The sequence below is a fragment of the Ipomoea nil genome, unplaced genomic scaffold (genome assembly GCF_001879475.1).
Source record: "Ipomoea nil cultivar Tokyo-kokei standard unplaced genomic scaffold, Asagao_1.1 scaffold2833, whole genome shotgun sequence".
Taxonomy (NCBI): Eukaryota; Viridiplantae; Streptophyta; class Magnoliopsida; order Solanales; family Convolvulaceae; genus Ipomoea; species Ipomoea nil.
In genome coordinates, this window is record NW_017619261.1 from 1,132,336 (window position 1) to 1,145,429 (window position 13,094).

The window sequence follows — 13,094 nt, forward strand, 5'->3', positions numbered from 1 at the left end:
AAAAGTGCTATAAGTATATATCTCAGGGGAAAAAGTACCATTCTCCCAATAAAAAATTATTCATAATTGACTAATATGAAAAAAATAAATGGTTAGATCATTGCATTTTAATTAAAATGGAAGGGAAACTAAAATTGAACGCCAATATTTCAATAATAATATTCTACATCATAAATAGTAAATGCATATTTTAAACAATAGTAAAGGTAAATTACAAATGGAACAGAAATATTTCAATAATAATATTATACATCCTCAATTAAAAATGGAACACAAATTAGGTAAAAATATCACTCCATGTAATATTCTAATTGACTAAAAATACAAAAAAAATAATTGACTGAAAACGAATATGATATTACTAATTTATTTAAAATATAAAAGGATCGCTAATTGACTAATATTATACCATTATATATTTTCACCGAGTCACCCATCCTGATCAATTGAAGGTGTTAGCTCTAGACGATGATGGACAAGATTGTGTTGCTACTACCAATGTCGTCTACAAAGAGGTTTCAACAATGTGTAAATAAAATCGTTGATATTATATTTTTTAAATGACAAAATTGCTATATGTATAGACAAAAAAAATATCCTCCATACAAATGAATTAAGATAACAATTCATTCATATAACTGAGTTGCTAGAAAATGAACACATTTGTATAATTTATAAAAAAAAATACTAAACAATGATAAAAAAATCTCCAAAGTTATAACACTACATGCATACATCTACACATTAGCTATTAATTTGAGCAATTATTTGCTTGAATTCATACAATGATAATATAAAAACACATAAATGATCCAACCCGTATATTCAATTGAACTATATAATATTTGATGTTCTAACTTAAATAATTATATACCAATCCAAATATTCTTAATATATTACAACAAATCTATTCCGTGCATTGCACGGGCGCAAATACTAGTTTGACCAATAAAATATTTAATTAATTTGACTATAAAAATTTGAGCGGGAAAATTACATAGGAGGATTTTACTTTTATATATATATATATATATATATATATATATATAGATATAGATATAGATATAGATATAGATAATAATAATAATAATATATATAGATATAGATATAGATATAGATTATGCCTTCTTCACATTCCATAATCCTTTCCCTTTCCAAAAGATAGAAACATGATTAAACTTTAAAAAATTTGAAAAATAAGTTATTGTTGAGAAAAAAGAAATTTTGAAGAAAAAGAAAAAGGTAGACAAGGTGAGAGAGTGTATAGTTTGAGTACGACAGCGCGACAAATTTTGAAATTCATTATCGAGGATTTGAAAAAAACACAAATGATCCCAAATTTTAAGATTAACCATTTACTATAATTTGCAGTATAATTTTGTTGTCTGCTATGATCATCAAAGAGGGATCTTGAAAACCCCATTTCTTCCTCCCTCAACTTCCTCTCTCTTCTTCTCTTCTTCACTATAATCTTTTATATTGCACTGTTAATTCTTTCATTTTCTGCCGAGAGAATCTCTGTTGCCCATTGCCAGAGCAGTACTGCTCGTAATTTCTCCGCCATTTTCAAAAAAAGGGGGGAAAACCCTTTAAGAAGAAGAAAGAACAGTGACTCAGACTCTCAGTCGGCTCGCCGGACGCCGGGAATTGGAGAAGTCTTGGGAGGTGTGCTAGCAGTGTTTTACTAGGGATTGGCGTCGGTAATTTGGTAATATTGTAGTTGGGTTTCGAAAATGTGGAGGTGGGTTGGTGAGATCTGGAGTGGTTCAGTAGCATGAAGAGACCAATTCCTCCGATTCTAGCCGCCGCTACTAGGGTTTTTCGCCGTCGAAAGTTTCGTTTGCATTTTTCCGCACCGACTTCTCGATGACTACTACCAAACGTGCTTACAAGCTACGTATCCTTTCCATTTTCCATTATTCTTTTTTAAAAATTTTGTTTACTGCTGGAAAATGTGGTTTGGGTTCCTATCTGTAAGAAAAAGTAAAGAAACTAGATCTATAATGTTGTAAGATCTAATTGGTTATAATAAATTGCTGAAGAATGAGGAAATTCCTTTCGTTTTGTTTTAATTTGTTGGCCTTGACAATGTACTATTATAGAGGAGTTTGTAGCACATTCTTTGAGTGTGAACTGCCTCAAAATCGGGAGAAAGTCATCTAGGGTTCTTGTAACTGGTGGAGAAGATCACAAGGTTAATCTTTGGGCCATTGGCAAGCCTAATGCTATCCTGGTGGGTTCAGTTCTCCTCTCATTTTCCACTTTTCTTTTCTACTCAAGTTGTTAAATTTTCTCATGTTAGTGTTAACTGAAGTTGAGATGGTGGAAGACAGTAGCATAAAAGACTAGTATTGCTTTGTAATGTTGAGACATCTGCACTATTTTAGTACCAACAAGTATTTAGTTTTAAGTTATCTTACTTGTTAAAGGCACCTTATTTTTGTTGTGCTTTCTTGTGTGTGCATTACATGGACCCATTTGTGTTTCATATTGCGGCAATTGCATTGGATGCTAAATTGATGATTTCATTTGCTTTGCAATCCATGTATTAATACTGTTTTTCATTGCCGGTGTATCTCTACATTATCTTGTGCCTCTATTCCTTGTGTAGAGTCTGTCAGGTCATTCGAGCGGGATTGATTCAGTTAGCTTTGATTCTTCTGAAGTTTTGGTAGCTGCAGGAGCAGCAAGTGGGACTATCAAGCTTTGGGATTTAGAGGAGGCCAAGAGTATGCATGCTGTAGTTCCTTTTTATTTATTTATTTTACTTTTAATACCTGCTGTAGAACTTTATCATTTTTATTCGTTGGTTTTCTCTTTTCTTAGTTGTCCGGACACTCACCGGACATCGGTCCAATTGTATATCTTTGGACTTCCATCCCTTTGGAGAGTTCTTCGCATCTGGTTCTCTTGACACGAATCTAAAGATATGGGATATCAGGCGAAAAGGGTGTATCCATACCTACAAAGGTCACACACGAGGTGTTAATGCCATCAGGTTTACACCAGATGGCAGGTGGGTTGTATCTGGTGGAGAAGACAATACTGTGAAGGCAAGATCCTTTAACCTTTTTTAGAACCTACCATACAATTGACAGGGTATTGTTTGGTTTGAAAGTACTAGTTCATTATGAACTTCATGTTTAGATACATGCTTAAACATGTTTACTAAGTATCCAAACCATCCAAGTTTTACTTTTTGTTCAATACATTGTTACTAAAAAAAGAGCTCTATCTTTTTATCTTTTCCTTCCCTAGATAAACAATAGCTATCTGCTGGCTTATGTTAGCACTTAGCAAAATGTAGGTTCAGTTTTTTATAATGATTGAATGAGTAAAGGAAAAAATCATAAGTTCCTAACAGTAAATTCTATGTTGCAGCTGTGGGATTTAACTGCTGGAAAGTTGATGCATGAATTTAAATGTCATGAAGGCCAGATTCAGTGCATTGATTTTCATCCACATGAGTTTTTGCTGGCAACAGGTTGGAGAATAGTTTTTGGTTTGATGCTACATAGTTTTGTTTCATCTTGTATTGATTTTTTTCAACCAGTTAAAATCATTTGCTGTTTTTTGCTGTCTTCTTCTAGTCTTGACTATAGATGATTGAGACTATGTTTGACATCTGTTTTAGTTGCAACTTTCAGCTGATTTGTTCAGTAACAGTATCAATCTGAGTAGAGGTCATGTTTCGCTATTCAGGTAATAAGTTAAAATATGGTAACTGGGAAGAATAATATACTAAATATATAACCTAAAGCTCAGTGTCATGGTTTCCTGTTGTTAGTCAATCTAACCTGACAGAATAGTGGAGTCATGATTGGAAAGAATGGACCAAAAGCTACAGAAACTTGTGTTCCCAATGCAGATCTTGAATTTGTATCCATAATTAAGTTCTCTTAGAGAAGGCATGACCTTGAAGTTTGCTATCTGTGCTGAAAGCAGTTTATCAAATGAGACCTTATTTTTGTATCTCTGCTATGAATTTGGCTACAATTTTTTACTCTTTGATTAGATGGAATCAGGATATCCCAAAATTTATGTCAATATTTGCTGTCCTCATCAACCATGCAATATTTGAAATGAAAATGATAACAAGTAAGAGTTTTTCTAATAAGACAGTGTAATACAAATATCTACAATGCTTCCCAGATGACTATTATGAACCTACCATTATGGATTGACATGAACCAACAGCGACTGCCTAATTGAGATGGAATATTCTGTAGCCCATAAACCAAGATACAATTATCACAGTCTGGATACAGTCTTTGGGATATGATGGTTTTTATTTTCATCTTTCTGGTTAGAACAGCTTAAAATAGGCTTATCTTGTTCTGATGTCTAGAGCAATTGAATAATAAAAAAAATGAAGAATAGCAAATGATGCGTGAAATTGTACAGATGGACTGTTTATATGAGATAACAACCAAATTTAATCAAAAGGCTAGTCATGCAAACATTGGGTTTTCAACCTTTAAATGCTCTTTTATTCATTAGATTATGTAATTCACTGTCAACTGGTTATTTTCTTAGTAAAGTTATCTCTTATCATCAAAATCATTAACCACCTCATTTTTGTCTTTAACAGGTTCAGCTGACAGAACAGTTAAATTCTGGGATCTAGAGACATTTGAACTTATAGGCTCAGCTGGACCTGAGGTGACATTCTTATTGTCATTGTTTCCCCCTTTTTTTTTTTTTTTTTTTTTTTTTTTTTTCCAGATTTTGGCTCCTAGCCTCTTGTTATCTTAAATTAAAATAGACCTCTCTGTTTTGTTTTATTTTGTGTTTGTGTGTGTGTGCTTTTTTGGAGTACATCTGATGGGGTATGAGGGTGTTGTGATTTGAATCCAGGTCTACCACATGGAAAGGATTATAACTTACTATGCAACTACACTATGAACCCAAAATAGACAGAACTGCTTTAATAGTTTGTGTTTGTTTCCTTGTTGCAAATACAGACTTCTGGAGTGCGCTCTATGACATTTAGCCCTGATGGGAAAACCCTACTATGTGGTTTGCATGAGAGCATGAAGGTTAGATCATTTTTTATCTCTTGATCTCTTGATAAAGTAAATATTGGATTAATTTGTCATGGCATTTATCTCCTTTTAGGCTTTCCTTTAAAGTGCTGTGCTTCTTTTGTAGGTTTTCTCATGGGAACCAATTAGATGTCATGATTCTGTAGATGTAGGATGGTCCAAACTGTCAGATCTAAATGTCCATGAAGGGAAACTTCTTGGCTGTTCCTACAATCAAAGTTGTGTTGGTGTATGGGTTGTGGATATATCGGTATGACTCATTGTTTCATTGCTAAATGCCTTGTTTATGTTTTAATTCTTTGGATTTATAAGTAATGTATTTGTGATCTTGTGTTCCCACAGCGCATTGAACCATATACAATTAGAACTAATACTCGATTAAATGGTCACTCTGAAGTGAAGTCTAATTCAAGCACAACTTTATCGGGACTGGCAGAGGATTCTGCAAAAGCCAGCTTAGGCAGGCTTTCAATTTCTCAAAATTCAGATCCTGTCAAAGAAACTAAATCTTTTGGAAGACTTTCGGTATCCCAAAATCCAGACATTCAAAGGGAGCCCAAATCTCAAGCATGTATGCTATATCCATCTTTTAAGCTTCTGAAGCTAACATGGTGCCCCTCTTTAATTTAGTTATTTTCTGTAACTTTCCTGCTAACATTCTGTGTTAGTTTTGAGTTCCTCCTTTCTGTTATTTCTATGTTCCAAATATTTGTGTTAAAGTTTTCTTGGCATTCTTTTAACATTCTGCTTAAATGAAGCTACTGGAAATGTTCCTGGTACCCCACAAAGGATAAATCTGAATGTCGGTCAAAGAGCAACTTCAGTAAATTCAGTTGCAGTTCCTAACATGACATCTCTAAAGAGGAATTCAGTCAAAGTTCAATCATCAACCAACTCTTCAGCTTTCAACAGATCAGAAGTGGTGCCTGTTATTGTCCCAAGAAATAACAACATAAAATTGGAGCAGTTAGCTGAATCAAGGAAAGAAGGAGTTGGAGCCCATGTGCCACCACAATCCTTGCAATTGAAAACATCTGATTTACGTAAGTTTTCAAATGCAACTGGTGACCCAGGAAGGCCGACTTATTCTACAGAATCTGACATTGATGTCCCAAAACCTGCTGAATTGATTGGAATTCCAGAGAGGAACATATTTCCTGCAATTAAGAATTCAGCAATTGGAATTGCTGCACCTGAGAGGAATATGAAGGATGACAGACATTTTCCTTCTCTAAAACTTGAAATGAATACTACTGCTGAACCACTTGCCAGAAACCAGCATGAAAACTGTGCGTACACTCTTAAGCACTATCTGCTTTTGCTTTTCAATTTTGTAATCTGTTTCCTGAGTTTGTCTATGTAACTTTGTGTCTATTTTACTCTATCAGTCCTTTCTAGTATGGATATGGATATAGGCATCAAATCATTCTTACTGCAGGTGACCATAAGTAACATTGTTCCATGATTGTTGATTTGTGGGTACATTGCTGGTGCATTATACACATTGTGTTTTTCAGCCGCTTCATGTTTCGAATTTTTTTATCTTTATGCTAATGTTTTAACAAATATTTTAAACTAAAGGGATAATCTATAGGTTCAAATGTTTAATTAGAGTTATGTCATGCCTCCAGCCCATTTTCTTTCATAAAACCAAACTTTATTTCCGTTTTCTCCTTTTCTTTACCCTGTATGTGTGTATATAGACTTGGAAGTGAACCTAAAGCTCCTTTACATGGTTTGGTATGCCTATTGCTGGATTATCTACTGCAAGCCTGCAACTATTCTCTGAATCACTTTCTTATTTATGTAACAGTTCATTTGAACTACAATTTTCATATTTTCTGTTTTATTTTTTTATTTTTTATTTATTATTATTTGTTTTTTTTTTTTGGGGGCAGAACTATACCTATTATCCTTGATCCTTTGATGATTGTTGTGGGGGAAAATTTTCTGTGCAACATTTTTCTCGCTGAAGTTGCTACCTTCTCTGCTTCACACCATGATTTCTTTGACGACATTTTTAATGTGCATTTAACAGGATTATCATGAATTTGTTTGTGGACTGATGATTGGACTAAACTTGATGCTCATCACATTCCTGGTGCATTTTTACTTGTAGGCTTGTGGCTTCTGAATGATTGCAGTATTGTGTGTTAAAAGTAATTCAATTTTCCTCTGGTTGTCTGTAGGTTGCATAATGTATTTCCAAATGTGCTCTAACCACTATTCTATGTGCTGTGCCAGTATGTTTTTGTGAATACTTGATATAAATTATTGTCTTAAAGTTAATATACTTGTGAAAACATAGAAGTGTCTCTTTAATGCTTTGCTTTTATTGCTGCAGTATTTATACAAGGTTATCTTCTCTAATTTTTGTTCAAGGAATTTTTTTTCCCTGAATTTACAGCCAATGTCATTTCATCCAATTATTTCCTGCAGTTATTGTTTCTTCTTTCTGAGAGAACATCAAAAGGATATGATCCTTTAAACTCTGCTAACCCAATTTACATGGCAGATGATACCCAAGTGCCTACGTCTAATAAAGATGCATATTCCATGGAAAGTCAAAGAAGAGGTATTTTCTTGTGTCTATTTTATTTTTTATTTTTTATTTTTTAAATAATTTATTTATATAATATAAATGAAAATCAACAGTGGAGGTACTAAAAAACTTAGATACATATAACTGACTGTAAAGGAACCCCTGTTATTTTCTTTTGAATGTTATTGACTGTATCCTGTGGAGTTTGACTTATTATTCTGAATTTAAATTATTTAGGGAGAGCACGGCCACTCGTAGCAAATTGGGACAAGAGAGAGAGAGTTACTCAGTTTGACGGTTTTGCAGTCAGCTGTCCTACTGGGAATCTACATGCTCAGAGCACACTCCAAGCTAATATAGTATGTCCATATATGCTACATTCTTTATTCTTTGTTGGTATTGCTTTCCTCCTGCTGGCGGTATCAGTGGTATTTTGTAGTGCAAACACATCAATTTTCCGAATTATTGATCCGTCAATAAAGTTTTTTGAATTGTGTACGCTTTAAGATTGTCATAGTGAGATAATCTGGTGTTTTTTTTTTTTTTTTTTTTTTTTTTTTTTTTTTTTTGTGATTGTAGTGACAGTGTAGTTAGGCTTGACCACAGTTTGGTTCAAATTAGACAGTTCGGACCGAACCGTCTACTGTTTGAACCAGATTTTTTTTTAAAAAATAAATGTTAACTATTATTTAAATACAAATTATTTGGTTAAAGTTTAACTATTATTTGATTAAAGTTTTAAACTTTAAATAACAATATAAAGTTTAACTATAACAATTATTTTTATTTTTTAGTTCAACTTTGAAGTTTAAATATTTCATATAACCATTTTTTAAAAAAATCATTATGAAAAAATTAATTGTTGAATTTGAACGCTTTTATAAATACAAAATAGAATTTACACAAAAAAAAACAAAAACTTGATTCCAACCGGAACCGCCGGTTCCAGAACCATGGACATGACTAAGTGCAGTTGACTTTAGTTAAATGGGATGGTTGGTTCATTGAGAGTGGTTACTTTATAGTTCCAAACAAGATAATTCAGAGGCAGTAGTCAGGTTGGATGATTAAGATTTAGGTTTCACTTCAGTAGGCAAATATACATTGTGAATCCAGCTGCATACATACATGCTAGGCTGCCAGTGTATATTCCTAACCCAATGGTTTTCTTTCAACTGGCAGAGGTCATATCTTCATTTCTTGTGATCTTTTCTTTGCCAAAGTAGAATTGTAAAAATTGGGGATCTTGCCTATATTGAATCTCAAATAGTAAAAGGGCGGTGTAGTGGGGGATTATAGCTGTAACTTTGTTATCAGGATGTCTCACCTGGAATAACACAAACTAGTATGGCTTGATAGATAAATTCCAACAACCAAGCTCTGCATTTTGGATTTTTGCCTTACGTGTCACACTGTTTAATTACGTTATAATGCAGTAAGGCACATGTTGTAGTGCAAAAAAATTGTTTTCTAACATGCTTTGAAGTCATTCATGCTATTACAAATGTTTAACACTTTAACCATGTTGCAGTAGTTAGTTTTGAGGTTCTCTTTGACTGTACTAGTTACTGGACTTGCTAGAAAATTACCTTTTTTTTTTTTTTTTTTTTTTTTTTTGGCTTTAATGCTATGCAGTATGAACAGAGGGGGCACACTTTATCAACTGAAAAGGAGACACTTTCTTATAGCGATGAGGACTTCATTGCCAACCTAATGGAACAACATGATCAATTTGTTGACTCAATGCGGGCTCGTTTAGCTAAATTAGAGGTACGCAGTGATAATGCCTTTAATTTCCTGCTTGATTGCTGATGATTTTTTATGCTTCAATCCTACTGTCTTATGACTGGATGATGAAATAGAAATTATTCTTTATTTGTCATAAGTATATTGTGGTATTTGCTTAACTCATACAATACTTTTACAATTTATTGTCATCGTCGTGTTATTATTAATTATATTTTAACTACTGTATTTTGTTTTATTAATAATAATTATTAATAATAATAATGTTATAATTATAAAGAAATACTCCCTACTTAATAATAATTCAATATTAAAAATATAATTTCAAATAAAAATAGAAAAAAAATACGTTGTTAATAATAATTCAACATAACGGTTTACACAATTTTCTTAGGGTCAAGAGTGAATTCAGATAGATGTCAGACTTTAGGCGGTTCTGGTGATATTAAAAATGTAAATTTTAATAAAAATTGAATAAATATAAACACTATAATAACCAACAACTATTAAGGGTAAATTAGGCTTTTAAAATGAAAATGCAATAAGTTGATATCAATAAGCTACTCAAAGTAGCTTTTTCATTTTCAGCTTATTGGCACTAATAAGCTAAGCCAAAAAGTTTACCAAACACTCATATTAGTTGTTTGACCAGTCAAATAGCTAAAGTTGGTCAAACAAGCTGGACTTTGGCTGGTCCAAACACCCCCTAAGTGAATAAAAGCTCCATCAAGACCCCTAAAACTGGCAAAAATGTGCAATTAGCTCCAAAATGTGGTAACCTGCTGAATAAGTTATTTTGGACCTAATTGTTCTGCATTCTAATTCTGCTCTCTATCTGAACACCTTCATAAAATCCTTTTCTAGTGCCAGCTTCATTAATTTTTACTGTCGGACCGTGTAGTTTAGTTCAGAGTTACCATATCCTTGCACACAACACAATCTGGAATTACCTACCTATTCAGTTCAAGTCATACTTAGTATATCAAGTTATGAAGACTCGAGCATTGGTACTCTTTGCTGTATTGCAGCTATTAAAATTAAGTGATTTTAACCATTGTAGTACACATTGCAAAATTTTAGTTTACTGCACAGCTATAGACTAAGCCAACCAAGAGTTTCTCCATGTCATCCATATTCTATTTCAAACTTCTTTATAGTCAGAAGATGAAGCTGCGTTACAATGAACTTATTGTCTTTAATTTTTGCTGGTTCAGTTCCCTTTAAGGGTTGTCTGAGTATTATATGAAACTGTTTGCAGGTAGTCTGCAGATATTGGCAACGAAATGATATTAAAGGGGCACTGGGTGTGATGGAGAAGATGTCTGATCATGCTGTAATACTGTTTTTACATAGTGTGATTTTGTTTATTTATTTTTATGCTCACTCCATATATCTCTGACGCTGACTTATTTTGTCTCAATGTAATTGTTATGCTCTGGATACAGGTGCTTGCTGATGTGATGTACCTCTTGACCAAACAATCTGACATAATTACATTAGATATCTACACCTCTCTTCTGCCGCTCCTTTCAGCGCTTCTTGAAAGCGACATGGATAGGTAGAGGATTTTAGCTGGATTTATCTTTTGGTTCTTTTATATGTGTGTGTGTATATATATATATATACACACACACACACACATATGGGAATTTCTGAGGTGCCAATTGACACCCGTAACTCTTATACCAAGTACAAACCCTCAATGCCTTTTGCCCTTTTCAAAGCTTTAAGGCTGTCCATGGGTACAAGAGGCACGGTGTCGATCATCACCATAGCTCCTCCTCCCCCCCCCTCCGCCCTTCCCCCCTCTCCCCCCTCCCCCTCACACCCACCCACCACATATATATTCCTTTTCTGCTCAAGCTTAACATCTCTGAAATCTGAATCATTGAAGGTAAACGGATTAAAGAAGTTCTTTAACAAGATTATTGAATAATGAGTTAATGTATACTCGAAAATTTGTCTTCATGTACGCAAGCTTCTTTGGATGCTTTAAATTTCAATACATGCCTGTAGTGGACTGTCATGCCAAAGTCTAATATATTGGTTATCTTAGGCATCAAGATATTTCACTTGAAATGCTGCTGAAGCTGGTTAAAGTATTTGGGTCTATGATATATTCTTCACGGTCTGCTCCAGCATCAGTTGGCGTGGATATTGAGGCAGAGCAAAGGTAACTTTTCTCCATCATCCAAAGCTTATACTTGAGTTTGTTGAGCATATTATATTATATATAAACATAAATGTGTAATCCAACTATCCTTCTTAGTTGAGATGGAGCACATACTTCAATTTGGTATCAAAGCCAACCCCATGCAAGAGGTCATGGGTTTGAATATCTGTGCCACCCGATAAAAAGAAACTATGGTTCATGTGTTGCTTGGGCCCCATCAAAAAGTAACCGGCCCGCACATGTGAGGGGGCGTGTTGAGCATATAATATAATATATAAACATAAATGTGCAATCCAACTATCAGCTTAGCCTAGCTGCTGTTTCTGTGTTTGAAAGGTTGGAGCGCTACAATCTCTGCTATGTTGAACTTGAAAAGGTCAAATGTTGTCTGCCTACTCTAACCAGGTATGTTCCCATTTTCTAAACGTCGAAAATGCTTCTTCCATATCATTGATGACTAAACCAAGGCATATTTCGTTTTACAGAAAAGGAGGATCTATTGCCAAATCTGCACAGGAGCTGCTTCTAGTACTCAAAGAATTTTCATGACAATAGTATAGTACTGATTAAATATTTTGGACAGCAATGGTAATGTTGCTCGGGTGGGTTGTGATGTTTGGGGCTGCGAAGTCTGCTCGTGCTGTCATGTATTTATGGTTTGCAGAGGTAGCCACATTCTTGCAGGGGTGAAAGAAACATTAACGAACAACTAATTCTTTCCGTATTTTAACTGATAACTCTCTCACTTGGGACTCTACGGTGCAGCTCTGCTGGAGTGGTTGCTGGCAATGGACCAGGAAGTGGTGAAGAATTCATCACATTTTCCGTTCTAACCCCACTATTCACATGTTGCCGTGTAATTGTAGGCATTTTGAGTGAAACCGTGTATCGATGAAATTGGTTTGTGTATCAATCAATGCAAAAGGAGTGAATTGTAGGAAGAGGGTTGAACTATAACTATTGTGTTGATATATTTATAGTTGTTGAAAAATTGCAGTTATGGGCAACAGGTGAATAGGCAAAGAGTGTGTTGTTTCATTCTTCAATGTGCATCATCCATACACTTAATTATCTGCCCAATATTCAAATACTGAATAAAAGACAGGGTAATGTTGTGTACTAAATTTTGTCTAATTAATTCGTAATTGATTAATATATACTCCGTAAAAGTTAAAAAGAGATGCAGCCTTCTCCTTCAAATCGACTCAAACCCGGCAAATTATATCGTGCACCGCGGTGCATAATTGATTATGCACCGCGCATCAAAATGACGTCGTTTTATTTAATGAAAAGAAATAGAATTTTCGTAAAAAATAACTCTGTTATTTAGTTTCATTTTGTATACACTGCAGTTTTAGTTCAATGCAACTACAGTTTCATTTCGATATAACTACAGTTTCATTCAATATTTATACACTCAAATATGTGAAAATGTTATTTAATTTTATTTTATATACACTATAGTTTCATTAAAACACAACGATCATTTCAATATAATTACAGCTTCATTGTACAATATACACTCAAATATGTGAAATGTTATTCAGTTTCATTTTATATATATACTGTAGTTTCATTTCACCACAAC

General features: G+C 33.9%; 1 protein-coding gene across 3 annotated transcripts; it reads left to right on the top strand.

The window, feature by feature from the left end:
- The first annotated feature begins 1,302 nt into the window (after nt 1-1,302).
- Nucleotides 1,303-12,544, top strand: LOC109159592 (katanin p80 WD40 repeat-containing subunit B1 homolog). 3 transcript variants are annotated; one of them, XR_002050621.1, is made up of 19 exons: nt 1,303-1,897; nt 2,103-2,233; nt 2,612-2,729; nt 2,827-3,053; nt 3,382-3,484; nt 4,592-4,662; nt 4,965-5,039; nt 5,152-5,295; nt 5,388-5,616; nt 5,804-6,334; nt 7,561-7,620; nt 7,825-7,946; nt 9,223-9,357; nt 10,592-10,666; nt 10,779-10,891; nt 11,390-11,506; nt 11,843-11,911; nt 11,992-12,172; nt 12,272-12,544. XR_002050621.1 is itself a non-coding variant. In XM_019307701.1 (18 exons), the coding sequence occupies exons 1-18, from the start codon at nt 1,867-1,869 to the stop codon at nt 12,053-12,055; spliced, it is 2,415 nt and encodes an 804-aa protein (XP_019163246.1). In that variant the 5' UTR covers nt 1,303-1,866; the 3' UTR covers nt 12,056-12,544. The 3 variants fall into 3 exon arrangements, 2 of the variants coding, with proteins under 2 accessions (XP_019163246.1, XP_019163247.1); XM_019307701.1 differs by having other exon boundaries at nt 11,992-12,544; XM_019307702.1 differs by having other exon boundaries at nt 9,232-9,357; nt 11,992-12,544.
- Nucleotides 12,545-13,094: the final 550 nt, after the last annotated feature.